Source organism: Equus caballus, chromosome 3, assembly GCF_041296265.1.
Source record: "Equus caballus isolate H_3958 breed thoroughbred chromosome 3, TB-T2T, whole genome shotgun sequence".
Classification (NCBI taxonomy): domain Eukaryota; kingdom Metazoa; phylum Chordata; class Mammalia; order Perissodactyla; family Equidae; genus Equus; species Equus caballus.
Genome location: NC_091686.1, coordinates 57,252,761 through 57,267,942, shown reverse-complemented (window position 1 = coordinate 57,267,942; position 15,182 = coordinate 57,252,761). Strand labels below are relative to the sequence as shown.

General features: G+C 36.6%; 1 protein-coding gene across 47 annotated transcripts in view; it reads right to left on the bottom strand.

Moving 5' to 3' along the window:
- The window catches only part of MAPK10 (mitogen-activated protein kinase 10), a 302,212-nt gene that overhangs the window by 168,581 nt on the left and 118,449 nt on the right, over window positions 1-15,182 (bottom strand). For 6 of the 47 annotated variants that reach the window (XM_070263520.1, XM_070263507.1, XM_070263506.1 and 3 more), the window contains one exon: window positions 9,764-9,839. The exons of the other annotated variants lie outside the window; for them this stretch is intronic. Coding sequence is in view for 2 of the 6 variants with exons in the window: in XM_070263507.1 (XP_070119608.1) it covers window positions 9,764-9,839 (76 nt within the window). In the remaining 4 variants the exon portion in view is untranslated. The remainder of the gene's footprint in view (window positions 1-9,763; window positions 9,840-15,182) is intronic. 47 annotated transcript variants of the gene reach the window in all.

Genomic DNA, 15,182 nt, shown 5'->3' with positions numbered 1-15,182 from the left:
TTCAGGTGTATAGGCCTGAACCTAGACACAAGTATTTTACTTATTTTTCTAAAATATCCTTTACAGAACAACATTAACATAGAGAAACAGGATATTTTTCATCATCCTTATAATTTATAAAATTAATAAACTATTTCTTGAATTGGTTCTAAACGGTTTAACAGACACCACTAGTGCAGATGTCACTATCATTCACAAAACATGTTTTGCCCGGTGAAGTATCTAAACCACTATTCTTTACCTAGTTGTATCTTGTTCTTCAACATTTCTCAAGACATTTGCCATTGAAATATCAAGAAGTATAAAACTCAGCTCCTCAGTTACTGCATGAGACCCTATACGCCTAGCACCACTACAGCCGTCACCCCACACTCAGAACACTCAGCGTCGACATCCTCACGCTCTACACATCCGTCATCATTTCTAGGTTTGTGTGCATGTGAATTACATGTGGTCTTTTTTCTACATAGTTACCAGAGAGAAAAGATGGTATTTTTTTCTTAGTGATTCCACATTAATGAGATAATATTTGTAAAGCATGGAGTATAGTGCCTTTTACAAAGCAAGTGCTATATATGTGTTTTTACATACATAATCTGATAGATAGGTAAATAATATTTCACAGCACAGAGGAAAAATGCTTATAGACTACAAGTCCCAAAGAGTAAAGTAGCAATAATGTTGCGCACAAAAGCACTTTGATTTTTAGTCAGAATTACTTATAAAATTTATAACCACTTTTCATATTAATCTCATTTTTAAAAGAAAATTCAAATTCCCATCACATGGCTTCAATGAAAAAAAATATATACATATATCTACTCAGTATCCACTCTGTGTCAGGTGCTATACTGGGGACTCCTTGTATAAAAGTGAGCAAATCAAAGATAAAAGGCCAAAATTAGTGCCTTTAAGGAATTCTTGCTAAATTAAAATATTGTACATATCTATGGGTTTATTTTTAAATCCTCAAAGTTCAAAATTTTCTATTAGAGTAACTTTTTAATTTTTCTAAGGATAGACTTTTAAAAATATGTTTATTTTAACACAGATGGGTGTAATAAGATGCCTTAAGCAAGAAAAAAGAATAAACCTTTGGACAATTAATTTAAAAGGCAAAACGAAATCTTAATTCTATTGAACTAGTAGCACTCTCGCTTTAATTAGGCATTCCCAGAATAACGAGGCCAATAGGGGCTATTAATTAGGTGAAGTGTCAACTTGAATCCTGGAGAGGTGTTGAACTTACACGAACAAGTCCATCCCTTAAACGATGTGGAAAAATCTAATATAATGAGAATAAATTCAGAGGTCACTATATCTTCCAGTCGCTTAGCAACTGAACTGGAGTGAAGAGGGCAAGAGGGAAATGATTTGTAAAAATAATTAACCATTAACTCTGAAGTAGAGATAAGTAAAAAGGAGGATGGAAATGGAAGCAGCTTTTTCCAGAGCTTCAAGCCCACTCTTGGTGTAGGGACACATTTATCACCACAAAAGAGCCCCAGATACGAGGCTTACCTCCCTTCCTATTTATTTATACCTCTCTCTGTCCCCTCCACTTTCTGCTTCCTACTTCACAGCACACATGCAGACCTAGAGCCTTTCTCCTTGTCTTCTTCACAGTTTCTTGCCACCTCCAGGTTGGGGGCCAGATTTCTTGGACTAGCCCCTTTCCACCGGCAAAATTAGCACACATCTTATCTCGCACAGCCAAATCGTTTTAAATTCTAAAGGAGAGCACAAACAAGGAATCACAAGTGCAAACAAATACTCATTTCATTTAGCAGCATCAAAGTTTCTTTACGTTAGCCAACACTTCATAGAATGAAGAAAGAAAAGCAGATTATTTGGAATATTGCCAATACAAACTCGTATCACAACCCAACGCTTCAAGCAGAATAAGCCATAAATTCACATAAGGTCAAAAGTTCCCTTAATTTATTCTTTTAGCCCAGCTTCAGTGGATGTTTTAAAAGAATATTTCTTATAAGAGTAATATATTTATGATTTCAGGTATAGAAATATACACTACTATTGTTTTGTGGTTGTTAAAATGATTGTAGCAAGTTTAATCAAGTAACCCTTAACCTTTAGAGAAAGGTAATTTCTTTAAGGATAACTAAATTAATAGATAATTTGAAGATTTTTTTTTTCTTTAGGCAATTAAGTACTTTACAGGGAAAAAATCTTTTATATTCTTCAGGTAGAATATCAATATTCTTGCATTCAAATGGTTTTAATTACCAGCTAGTGTAAACCAAAGCAGATTATAGAGAACTGAACGGGGTAAGGAGAAGAAAACAACCATCTGTTGAAAACCATCCATGGCAAGGCTCTTTGTTAAGTGCTTTTTATAATAAGTTAATTGCTTTAATATTTCCTTTTCCAGAAATATGTATACGAATATTACAATACATTACCAAATTTTACAACATAAAACTGCACACACTTTTGCAAAGTTCGTGTTTAGAAATTTTACCCACATCCAATCTAAGTAAATTATGATATACTGAGTTGCATTAAAAGACCTATTTTAAAATATGCCCTACATCAATGTCAATAACAAAACTACTTGTAAAAAAAAATATGTAAACAAATCAAAAGGCATTTTAATATGGCCCATAACAAAATACAATGTTATCTTACATAAATTTAGTTCGGTTTAATTTCATCTGTGACATTTTATGATTAGTCGAAATGTCACAACCACAAAAAACAAAGTTCAAATAAAGCCACTAGAAGACTGACTTGTCCTTAACCATCACTTACAAGAGCTCCCCATGCCAAACGCCTCACGCAGTGAAAAACAGGCTCACAAGACATATACTACAGTTTTCACCTCTGTGTTTTTGAATTGAACAATGGGTAATGTGGAAAAATATAAGACCATTATAGAAGTAATATGATTTCAAAAGAATATAAGAATCATGCATTATGTCCACGTCTTTTTGAAAATAATAAGAAAGACTACGTTTTGCCAAGTAGATTAGGGGAAGGTAAGAAAGAGGAGGCAGTGATGTCAGGAGTCTTTCTTAAGGCCTCTGTAGTATTAACATATGAAAAGTGAAAGAGGAATATTTTCTTTTCTCCTTTCATATACATTTAGCAAATAATTAATTGGTTTGTATTTAGAAGGAAATAAATATACATCTGTATATATAAATAATTACATTGAACTCCACGTGTGTTGAGTTAGAAAAGCAAGTTCCAAATTTTACAAGTATTTCTTAACAATAAACACAACAGTATTTTAGGTTTCTTCTAATGACGCATCCAGCCTGATATATTTGTTATGGCACTTCTATTTCGTATTTTAGCATTTGGATCAGGACACACATCGCTCTTTTTGTTTATTTTATCTAATTTATTTCTGTCCCAGTCTCTAGGCTTTCTATAATCTTTAAACATGTTCAGTAGTTTCAGTTGCGTCTTCGTTGTCTCACAACATAAGGGACTTTTGAAGGAACCACTTGAGTATGCCTGAGGATTAGCATTTTTATTTTTCGTATCACTTTCCTCTTCAGTGAACATGTCTGTGGAAGATCTCCCTTTCCCTGACTTGAAAGCTGATTTCAGCCAGCCCAAGCAGGACAGAGTCCACTGAGTAGAAGGGAGTCGGGAAATGCCAATCATCTGTGATAGGGTTCAAACTCCAAGGAAAAGTCTAGAAATGTAGAAAATCCATTTTGAAGCCAGAGAGGCAGAATCGAGAAGTGATAAATTGGGATCAAACTAAACAGGAGGGGTGTGAAGGTGTAAATCCTGAGAAATTGCTCCGAGAAAATGTCATCCAACATGTCATTGGCTTTTACAGGTCAGTGGCTTGAAATAGTTCAAAGTGTAGGAGGAAAAAGGCACATTGGATGGCTCCTCTGCAATTTATCTTATGCAGCAAACAAGGCAGTACAGAAATTGCAGCGTCCAAGCATATTTATAGACGATAAAAAAGGCACATTTCTCATTTATTGTGGATACTGTGTTGCAATGACCAGATTCCCCCTGCAGGCCTGACCCACTCACTTTTCCCATTAATGGCCTGCTGCTAATGGGAGCTTCCCTGCCCAAGGTCATGCCCCTTTCCCAAGGGCCGTGCAACACGGGATACAACCCTCACCCCACACACACCCCCTTTGTCTTGACTCAAAACGTCTCTGTAGGATCATTCTAGCTTCACAGCAACCCTCAGGATTAGTGGAAGCCTCTGCTGCAACTGCATTGCAGTTCAGCTTCCCCTTCTGCCCACGCTGCTGTCGCCACCTCCTCACAGGTGTTTTTCCCAAGAGCCCTCCCCTAGAAATCACTCTCTGGCTCAGAATATGTTTCCCTGGGAATCCAACCTAGAAGAATTGACACCAGAATGGTTCTGGGAAGACAACTTTAAGACGGAATTTGGATCTGGATAACCTGTCCGGCAAGGATGATCTCATCACTACTAACAAAGCCTAGCATGCAGTAGTGGAACAATTGTTATAACTTTCATAGGTGGTGACCAGGATGGAACGCACTAGCAGATGCAATATCTCAGACACCTGAGGTTGAAGGGACGTCATAATTGAAAGCACTATGAATAAGGGCATGCCAAAGGGCTACAAGAGCCAACCTGAAAGAGCCCCCAATGGCCAAAGGTGGAACAATTTGAAGAACAAAATAAATAATGTGGTATTGGATTATAACCCAAAGTGTAAAATAAATATCCGTAAGTCCATATTGATATAAATAAATAATTAACTAAATAAATGGAGGAGAAGAGACAAATCTCCCTACAGAAGGGTTCCAAATAATTTGTGTTGATATTCCCCCCTCTAGGAGAAGGAACTTAACTTCCACCCCACCATCTCACCCCCCACCCCCTAGGGTCAGCTCCCTTAGTGACTTATATCCAAAGAGTATAGAAGGAGGAGGGGAGTAACTTTACAGTGGTAAAGCCTGGCCAACACGACCTCGAAGAGGTGATCAAGATTAAATCATCAGTGATAAGTCATATTGGTGGCATGCACCCTTTTATGTAACATGATGAGAATGGCACTACAACTTTGTGGTTTTCTTCCAAAAACCTATGACTCTTGTCTATCCATGAGAGAAGCATCGGACAAACCCAAATTAAAGGACATTCTGCAAAAAACACAACCAATATGCCTCAAAAATATCAAGTACTGAGGACAAGGAAAGTCTGTGAAACTAGCCACAGACCAGAGAAGGCTAGGGAGACGTGGTGACGCAGGATGCTAACAGGGTAAGCCACCCGGGTCAGTGGTGTACAGGAATTCTCTGTAATATCGCTGCAACTTTTCCGTAAATCTCAAACTATTCTAAAATAAAAAGCTTATTTAACTTTTAAAAAGTGCTATGGAATCAGAAGGCTAATGCCAGGGAACATCAGTGTATTGGAGAAAAACAATGAAAGGCTGAGGGTGATTAATCACCAGGTATGACTAAATGTGAAAGACAGACGACCTCCTTCGCAGCATGTAAACAAATTCTCATTTCCTGCAGCTGGAGGGCGAAAGAGCTACAGATCAGACTCAGAAATTAATCAGAAGAGTAGTCCAGGGCCTGGCACAGAGTAAGGTCTCGATAACTGTTATGCTCAACTCTTATGTTTCTTTTTGAGATATAAAGTTGTGTTAGAAAATGGCATTTTCGCTAAGAAAATAGATATTATAATATATGTTGCTTAAAATGTAGACTATTTTAGAAAAGCTACAAAAGAGTCTGCACTACATATTTAGTAACAATTGATGATGTAGAACATTGACGATAGTCCATTTCCCTTAATTTGTCATATGTGGTTAATGAGGCACTATTGTTTCTCGCAAAGGATTTGCATTTATTTCAGATAAATTTAAAGATTTGTAGATATTAACTTTGTCTGAACTATTACCATGAGCCAAGTTGAAAAGAAAGAGTAGAAAAGATTAATAAAGGAATTTAGCCAAAATGACTTGCCAAGTTTCTTACTGCTTAATGTATCACTCCAGATTCAACAACATGAGTCAGTTCTTTGGAATAACTCAGTGGGAGATGTTTCAAGGCTTGCCTTCACCATGTCCATTCAGACAAATTGTGTGTTACAAATAAGGACCTGATATGGATGTTGCTCTATACACGTATGCTTATCTACCAATTTTAGCACAAGAGTTACACTCTTCAGAACTGTGATTGTAAACTAATATGCCTCCCTAATACTATCTGTTAGGACAAGGGGTCCTAATGTCCAAAATATTCAGATAAGAATGAAGCTGACATAGTATCACCATGTTAATCAATTACAAAAAATTTCCTTCAAGAGTGACCCGACAAGAGATGAATCATGAGAAGGGTCTCCTCTATCATTAAGCTTTTTGCACTTGATCTTTCCTCTTCTCACACATCTTCATATAACTCCCTCTTTCTCGTTATTCAGATCTTTGCTTCAAGAAGGCCCAAATCTACCCCCTAAAACTCTCTTTCACCTTACTCTGATTTACTTTCTTCCTTGTGCTAATAGCTAAATGAAATTATGTTACTAATTTGTTTAATTATTCATTACCTCACTGACAGGAAGTATCACCAGCATCTAGAAGTATAGTTAGCACATTATATGTAATTAACTATTTTTTGAATGAATGGATTGATTGGTTAAATTTCCTGAGAACATACCAGAAAAATAAAAGACAATAATCACTCCTTTCCGGTCCCATCCTCTAAGATTGACACTTTCCATTTTGACAATCACTAGTAAAACAGAGAGAGAGTCACAACAATGAGAATTCTCCTGTAGTTTAAGGACAATGTAAGACAAAAGAATGAGGTTGTTACCTAAGTCTGAAATGCTGGGAACATCTTAATATACTTGCTTCTCTGAGTTATTGCAGTTGGTTATTCAAAAAAAGCAAAAACAACAAGAAAGAGTATCATTACAATAATTTTTACCTCATTGAAAGTTTTTATTAAAAGCCTGATCGTTTTCATGCTTGCTTTACTGACATCTTACTGGAAAACAAGGGTATGTTAAAGAATGAAGGACGTACTATACTAGGAAGAAATTTTCAGAAGGAAACTTCTCCACAACTTTTGTGTTACTAAAAGGGAACTTTTAGATCACAAAAATATATATATTTGCAAACCTCTAGAAGTTCAGAGATCACAGTTTGAGCAACACTGGGCTAACTGATTCAATTTTCATTCTGCAAAGCACAATTTAGAATCCTTTTTCTAATGCCCTGTATACAAAAGGAATGAAGAAAGTTTCATTCCATTCCTTTTTTTGCCCCAGCTTTATTGAGATATAATTGACTTCTAACGATATATAAGTTTAAGACGTACAATCTGATGATTTGATATACGTATATATTGTGAAATGAGTACCACAATAAGGTTAGTTCACACATCTATCACCTCATGTAGTTATCTTTTTTGTGTATATAGTGAATACATTTAAGATTGACTCTCTTATCACCTTTCAAGTATACAATGTAGTATTGTTAACTATAGTCACCATGCTGTACATTAGGTCCCCAGAACTTATTCATCTTACAACTGGAAGTTGGTACCCTTTGACCACCATAACCCACTTCTCCCACTCCCGGGCCCTGGCAACCATCATTTTACTCTGTTTCTATCTGTTTGGTTTTCTTAGATCCCACACATAAGGGAGATCATACACTATTTGTCTTTCTCTGTCTGACTTACTTCACTTAGCATAATGCCCTCAAGATTCATCCATCTTGTTACAGAAGCAGGATTTCCTTCTTCTTCATGGCTTCTTTGTGTATATATATATATATATACGTGTATATATATATATATATATATACACACACACACACACACACAATGGAATATTGTACAATGGAATATTATAACATGTATATACCATATCTTCTTTATCCATTCATCCACCCATGGACACTTAGGTTATTTCCATGTCTTGACTATTTTAAATAATGATGCAATAAACAGTGGGTGCAGATATTACTTTGAGAATTTCATTTCATTTCCTTTGGATCAATATCCAGAAGTGAGATTGCTGGATCATATGGTAGCTCTATTTTTAATTTTTTGAGGAACATCCATACTGTTTTCCATAGTGGCTGTACCAATTTACAATCCCATCAATAGTGCACAAGTGTTCCCTTTTCTCCACATCCTCACTAGCCCTTAGTTATCTCTTATCTTTTGATGATAGCCATTCTAACAGGTGTGAGGTGACAGCTCATTGTGGTTTTGATTTTCATTTCCCTGATGATTAGCGATGTTGAGCACCTTTTCATGTACCTGTTGGCTATTTGTATATCTTCTTTGGAAACATGTCTATTCAGGTCCTTTGCCCATTTTTTTAATTGGATTGTTTGGGGTTTTTGCTATTGAGTTGTATAAGTCTTTATATTTTTGGATATTGACCCCTTATGTGACACATGGTTTGCAAATATTTTCCCCCATTCCATATGTGGCCTTTTCATTTTGTTGATGGTTTCTTTTGCTGTGAAGAAGCTTTTTAGTTTGATATAATCCAACTTGCTTATTTTTGCTTTTGTTGCTTTGTGATTTTGTTGCTTGTGATTTTGCTTTCATTGTGATTTTGTTGCTTTTGCTTTTGGTGATTGTCAAATCAAAAAAATCATTGCTAAGATCAACGTCAAGGAGCTTTTTCCATATGTTTTCTTCAGGAGTTTTACAGTTTCATGTCTTATGTTTAGGTCTTTAATCCATTTTGAGTTAATTTTTGTGAGTGGTATAAGATAGGGGTCCAATTTCATTCTTTTGAATGTGAATATCCAGTTTTCCCAACACCATTTATTGAAGAGACTGCCTTTTCCCCATTGAGTATTCTTGGCTCCCTTGTCAAATATTAGTTGACTGTATATGCATGGGTTTATTTCTGGGCTCTTGATTCTACTCTATTGGTCTATGTGTCTATTTTTCTGCCAGTGCCATATTTTTTAATTACTCTAGTTTTGTAACATAGTTTGAAATCAACAAGTATGATGCTTCCAGCCTTGTTGTTCTTTCTCGAGATTGCTTTGACTATCTGGGGTCTTTGTGGTTCCATACAAATGTTAGTATCATTTTTTTTCTAGAAGGTTGTATTTCAATACATCAGTTCAATGTTAATGTGACAATCTATATATTGAAAATTTTCATTAATTATTCATCAACAAATGTTTATTGGGTACCATCTATGTGCCAATCCTTACGCTGGGCACTGAGGACAAGCAGTCAATCAATCTAACATGATTGTGTACTTCATGGAGCTGTAGGTCTAATGCCAGCCAGTCTCTCAAAATCTACCTGATTAATGAAACTATTTTTAAGGAAAAATAAAGGTATAATGATTTTGTGGTTGCAATACCCTCTAAAAAGTACTTTAACTCAATTTCCTATCAGATTTTAGTTGCCGAATTCTGTAAGTTGATCAGTAGCTGTACTTTAATAAGATTTAATTTGCCACTGATTCCTCCAGGAAGGCGAAGATAGTATATAAACATATGAGTTTATTTTTAATCTATTTAAAATTAATTTTCATTTTTTTATGTATCATTCCAAGGGGAAAGATTGTCTTTCCCACCAAAGACATTCTTTGTCACTATTCTTAGAAGACAGAATACATCTTCCAGGTTTAATAGGTTTAACTACAACATTAAAAAAAACTTTATAAGGGTGAATTGACAAGGAAAACACAGCACTCAAAAACCATGCTTTAACCAAGCCAAGTATGCGCCTTTGCTCGGTGCCTAAGCAGAGAGTAAGACTTTATAATATTGTACAGTCAAATTTTTACCTTTGGCAGACCAGTAAGAAAAGCTTCACTTTCTGAAGAATTGCAAAATAGGTGGGAATCAGGGTGCAGCCTTTTCCTGTTGAAGTAGAAGGAGAGAAGATATTTCCTTTCCCTGCCTCCTGAAAGATAGATCAATGACCTAAGTACAGCGGGTCAGATGTGACTGCCCCAGATTTCTTCATCTTGAGGAAGTAATTCAAAGCTCCAAGTCAGTTGGAGATTGTTGCTTGGCAGCAATGGGTAATGGGAGTGGGCAGGGGCAGCAAGTGTCCCAAAGCACCAGAGCCCAGGATCATTCCTTCCTTTCAGCTCTTGCCTATGCCTCATCGCCCTTGGTTCTTGACTGGTCCTGCAGCCATCCAGAAGATCTATGAACTACCTAATGCCCATTTACTAAATTCTTTTCTGCTTTACCTAACAAGAGCAGGAGAGATCTTTGCAGAGTAGAGATTGTACAGCACAAAACTATGTGGTACCCAGAGAAGTTCCACTTAGAACCAATACAAAAACTTTCTTCAGTTAATGGTTAAAGATTATTACTAGTTCCTTAATGGGGAGAAACTAGACATTACTCCTGGAACCTATTACTTCTTTATTATTCAATCATATGTTGATCTCTTTAGGGAAATTGCTCTGACATTCTCAAGAAATTCTGTTGTCATCTTCATAATATCCTAAGGTAAAGAAAACTTCTAGGTTTTTTTTCACATATAGATATCTGGACTGGATAATCAAAATCAATATTATGTTATGCAAATGGATAAACCTAGAAAAGTACAAGAGAGAATATTCTTTACCAGTCCTGAGAAGATTTTAAATACAATATAGATAGTCCTGGTACCAAAGTCTGTTAGACTAAGCTACAAATATATGGAAATGTCCAGCTGCAAAGTGTAAACAGAATGAAATTTCCCTAGAGATGTGTTTCATCACAGATCCAACAGCTAAAGACAATAACATTAGCCTGACTTGCCAAAGGATATCTCACATTTTTCCAGTTTTTTTATTTTAAGCCACATTTAATCTCTTCAATTTTGCTTTTTATTTGTTAAAATCTGTATGTCAATGAACTAGTTTAGTTTAGTAAAACAAAATATATTTCCAGTTAAGTTTTAAATAACCTCTACCAGCGTAAATATTCTTTCAATTTTGAAATACTTTAAAAATCAAATGGATTAAGTATTCCCAAACGTGGGGAAAAACTAATAAGCAAACACAATTTTTCAAGTAAACCAATTGTATAAATAGATTTTATGCCATGGACTGATCGTAAGATAATTTCCATTAGTAGAATGGCTTAACTGATGAACATGTTGTTTGATTGCAGATCCAAACAATTATTCAAAAATAAGCAGTAGATATACATGAGTCTTTGGAGTTGTGTATAATTTCATGTGTGTTACTAAACTAGAGACGTTGGTCCTTAGGCCCACAGCCCCTACTGTCTAAGCAGCCATATTTTGTACCTTCTGAGCCATACCCTGCACCATCACAGTTGATTGGACTGAGCTGACCTAGGACAGAGAGTTACAATCTCTATGGTCTGGTTCAACATTGTGATCTGGGTCAACCATATTTTTTTCCTGGAAATTTGGAATTGAAAAATTAAGATATTATATAAGTTAAATAAAGGAGTAAGTTATGTTTTAAAATGAGGCTATGGAAGTACAAGAAGAAAGCCATGATGGGCCACATGCTACTATAATGACACATTTCAGTCACCACTAAAATTTAGCAACCACTAAAATTTATTGAACACTTACTATGTGCCTGAAACTGTGCTAAATGGTTTACATGCATTATCTCATTTAGTCTTCACAATAACTCTATGAGACAGTCTCCTATTTGCCACGCTTTACAGATAAGGAAACCGAGTGACAGAGAGGGTAAGTAACTTTCCCAAAGTCACATATTTGCACAAAACTAGGATTCAACCCCTGGCCATCTGAATCCATACCCCTCATTCTTATCTACTATACAGTTCTTCAAGTGATACAGGAAAATGGAAACTGAAAAAAAAACATGAGGAAAGAACACAGTGTAGTTCCCTGAAAAAAAAAAGAGAGAGACAGAGAGAATCTGAAATAAGAATCTTTCATATCTAGTTCCCTTAAAGACTGACTATCATATACATCTTATCATTGGGCTCATATGAGATTTAGATATCCTTAAAATCAAATGGGACAAATAAACATAAGTAATAAATTCTATAAGCTTAATAAATTGCCTTACCTAAGATACCTTCTAAAGTTTCTAGTAAATCACTATTTCTAATTACTTGTCTTAATATAATTAAACTCAAACAATTACCATGGTACTCTTTGTTTGAGGAACACCAAGATTCTGAAATCGAAATTAGGCTTATAATTATCAAAATCATAATTAACTATTTTTAATTATCAAAGAGGTAAAAGTACTTCTTGTCAAAGAACTCAATTACAAAAATGCATTCGGTAGCTGTTACTGCATTGTTCTAGGCACCAAGGATACAGCAATGAAACAAATAAAAAAAATTCCTGCCTTCGTTGAATTTACATTCTATTTGTCCTAGACAATTTAAAAAATAAATTAATTGTAGTGTAGTAGAAGATCCATGGTAATAAGCAACTTCTAGGAGGAGGATGCCAAACCACAGCTTCAAACTGCAAGGCGAGAGCTGGCCAAGATCACCCACGTAATTGAGAAAGAGAACACTTTTATGAGAACTCTCGCTAAATGGGCCCCCTGGTTGAGTTTCACATTTGACCTTTTTAAGAACTGTTTATATATTGTGGTCATAGATAAGTCATAAATTGTAATGACTGTCCAAGATGAGAAGCTTATTTGCTCACGCCCATTCTGGTAGACTGACTTCCTAAATGAACTCTGCATGAGAGCACAATGAAATTCAGATGAAATTCACAATTTTGAATTGGACTCAGAATAGTGATTAAAGTCTGCAATTTAATATTAGACTTAGTAAATCAATATTATAGTAAATCTTTATATGAGATAATATAAAATTTGAGGATTAAAAAGGAAAGCAAGAAGGGTTATCTCAAGCATGGTTTTCAACAGAAATAAAGGGATCATTTATGAAAAAAAATGAGACACCCAATATTTCCTATAAACACACATACCTCAAACATCAAAATAGGCCATTCAGAAATATACATGCAGCTCTTTCCCACCCTCTTGTAATACAGAGTCTGATTACATTTTTGACGTTTGCTGACAGCTTTTGAGCTTTCCCCTTTCCCCGTTCCCTCCTGCCCCACATCTGGGCAGGCTGATAAGGAAGCTCAGATGCTCCTTCTTTGGTGAAATCAGAAAGTTCAAAACACTCAAGCCCTGACCCATGCACACAGGAGCCCTCATCCTAGCCCCACCCCTAACCACAATAAAATCCCAACTCAGTCTCCTTTCCCTGTTCTCTCAACCCATTTTTGGACCTGCTAAGGAACCTGCCTGGTCTCTCCAGAAAGCCTCATTATGTGAGTAATAAGCCTTTTCATACCCTTTTCCTGCATGTATAGAGTCATCAGTCTTGACATCTGAAGCAAATTTTGGGTGGGGGATCCATCTCTCCTCTGCAGGGTGACCATAACAATTGGTGCAGCAAGCATGTCTAGATGATACCCTCCACAGGTGGGGGTCTTTCTTCTCTTTCTTCCGCTTGCTAACAGGCTCTGCTGCCTGCTGGAGAGCATGTACTTTGAGCTGCTGCCTGCTGGCTAGCTTGTGCTTTGAGCTGTGCTACTTTGTGGTGCATTTGCTCAGTCCTCCCAAGCTTCTGTTATGAATTTAACTGACCTATATCAGAAGTTTCACTATTTGGCATTTAGGGACAGGAGTATGAAATTGAAGCCCTTCTTAAAGTGGCCCTGGATCATATGTCTTGGCCTGGACCTATCTATGTATCTCAAGTTAAATTATCTCTCTTGATTCCAACATCCACCACCACTGATGCTAGGCTCAGCGTGTGTTTCAACCGGGAATTGGCCCTTTCTGTAGAATTCTCAGGAGAGAGGCTGATAGCCTATGCAACATACAGGCCTACTGGGTGGTCTGTTGTGTGGAGGAAAAGCAGTTACTGTGTGGCATGCTGAGGTCACCCTGCTAAAAGTAGATGGCTTACTAGGACAGTATAAAATGCCTTTGCTGCTACTGCCTATGCCTCTGTCACCAACAAAGATCTTTACCCTGAGGATTATAAAGAAAAACACCTGTGGCTTCCCCAGAACACAGCCAAGGGGTTAATTCAAACTCTACATCAACCTGGGTGCCTTAAACCCTATAAAGCAACCATTGGCTTTGGTTGTGGATCCTAACCTTTAAGATATTGATTTGAGGCTCTCTGAAAGAAGAAACTTATAAATATGAGCAGCGTAGAGAGGACTTCCTTCCCACTGAGGTATATCCAACAGCCACAAAAACAACAACAGCAACAAACAAATAAAAAGCTGATGTGGAAGTGGAAACAAAAAAACTGAAACAGAGGTCCACACTTTGACACAGTTGGAAATCCAAATTTTGCTAGAAGAATTTATACAACAAAAGATAAAAGGGAACTGACTGGCCTTTGCGCCTCCACAACATTGGTTCTGAATCAACTTTAACATCTGATGAAATGCACCAACTGCCAAACTGTCATGGCCTCAGTCAATACTGGGACTCAAATTACAGTTAAACTAGGGGATCCCACTAAATTTAAACAAAGTCCTTTCTATACTCTGGGGAAAGTTACAAAATATAAAATAGAGACAGATAGACATGCCTCATCTTCACCACGAGAACTATTGCCTAGCTTGAATTTCCCATAATCACGGTGTTCATTGCCCTAAAATATCCTATAGTGGTCATGGACACTGACCAAAAAACTAATACATTAAAATTAAATTAAGTCTTTGGCATTTGCAACTGGCTTGACAAAAAGGGACTCATGGACTTCCCCTTCAAAGATTGATATAAGACCTATTTAGAGAAAGGGTGATAATGGGCCCTCTTCCTCCATTAGCAGCCAAATTTGACCTTTTTTTAAACCTAGAAGAATAAACGGTACCTCACGGTGGCTTATGGTAACCTTAACATTATGGTCCCCCCCCCCCATTAAGGTCCCCATACCCAATATTATTGAAATTATTGACTCCACCTAATCAGCAATTTGGTATATACTTTGCTATTATAGATTTGGTTAATATGCTCTCTTCAGGATCTGTTTCAACAGCTCCTCGGCCACAGTGTACAGTTTTCCCTCACCTTTGAAGGAACACAATACACCTTTACCTGGCTACCCATGGTTGGGTACCTCAACAGCCCTGCTATGACACACAATCTTTGTAGGCAAGCCCTAACCTTCATCCAACTTTCTCCAGGAGAAAGCATTACACCACACTGATGACACCTTCCTCCAAGGAGATTCAGTTGACACACTTATTCA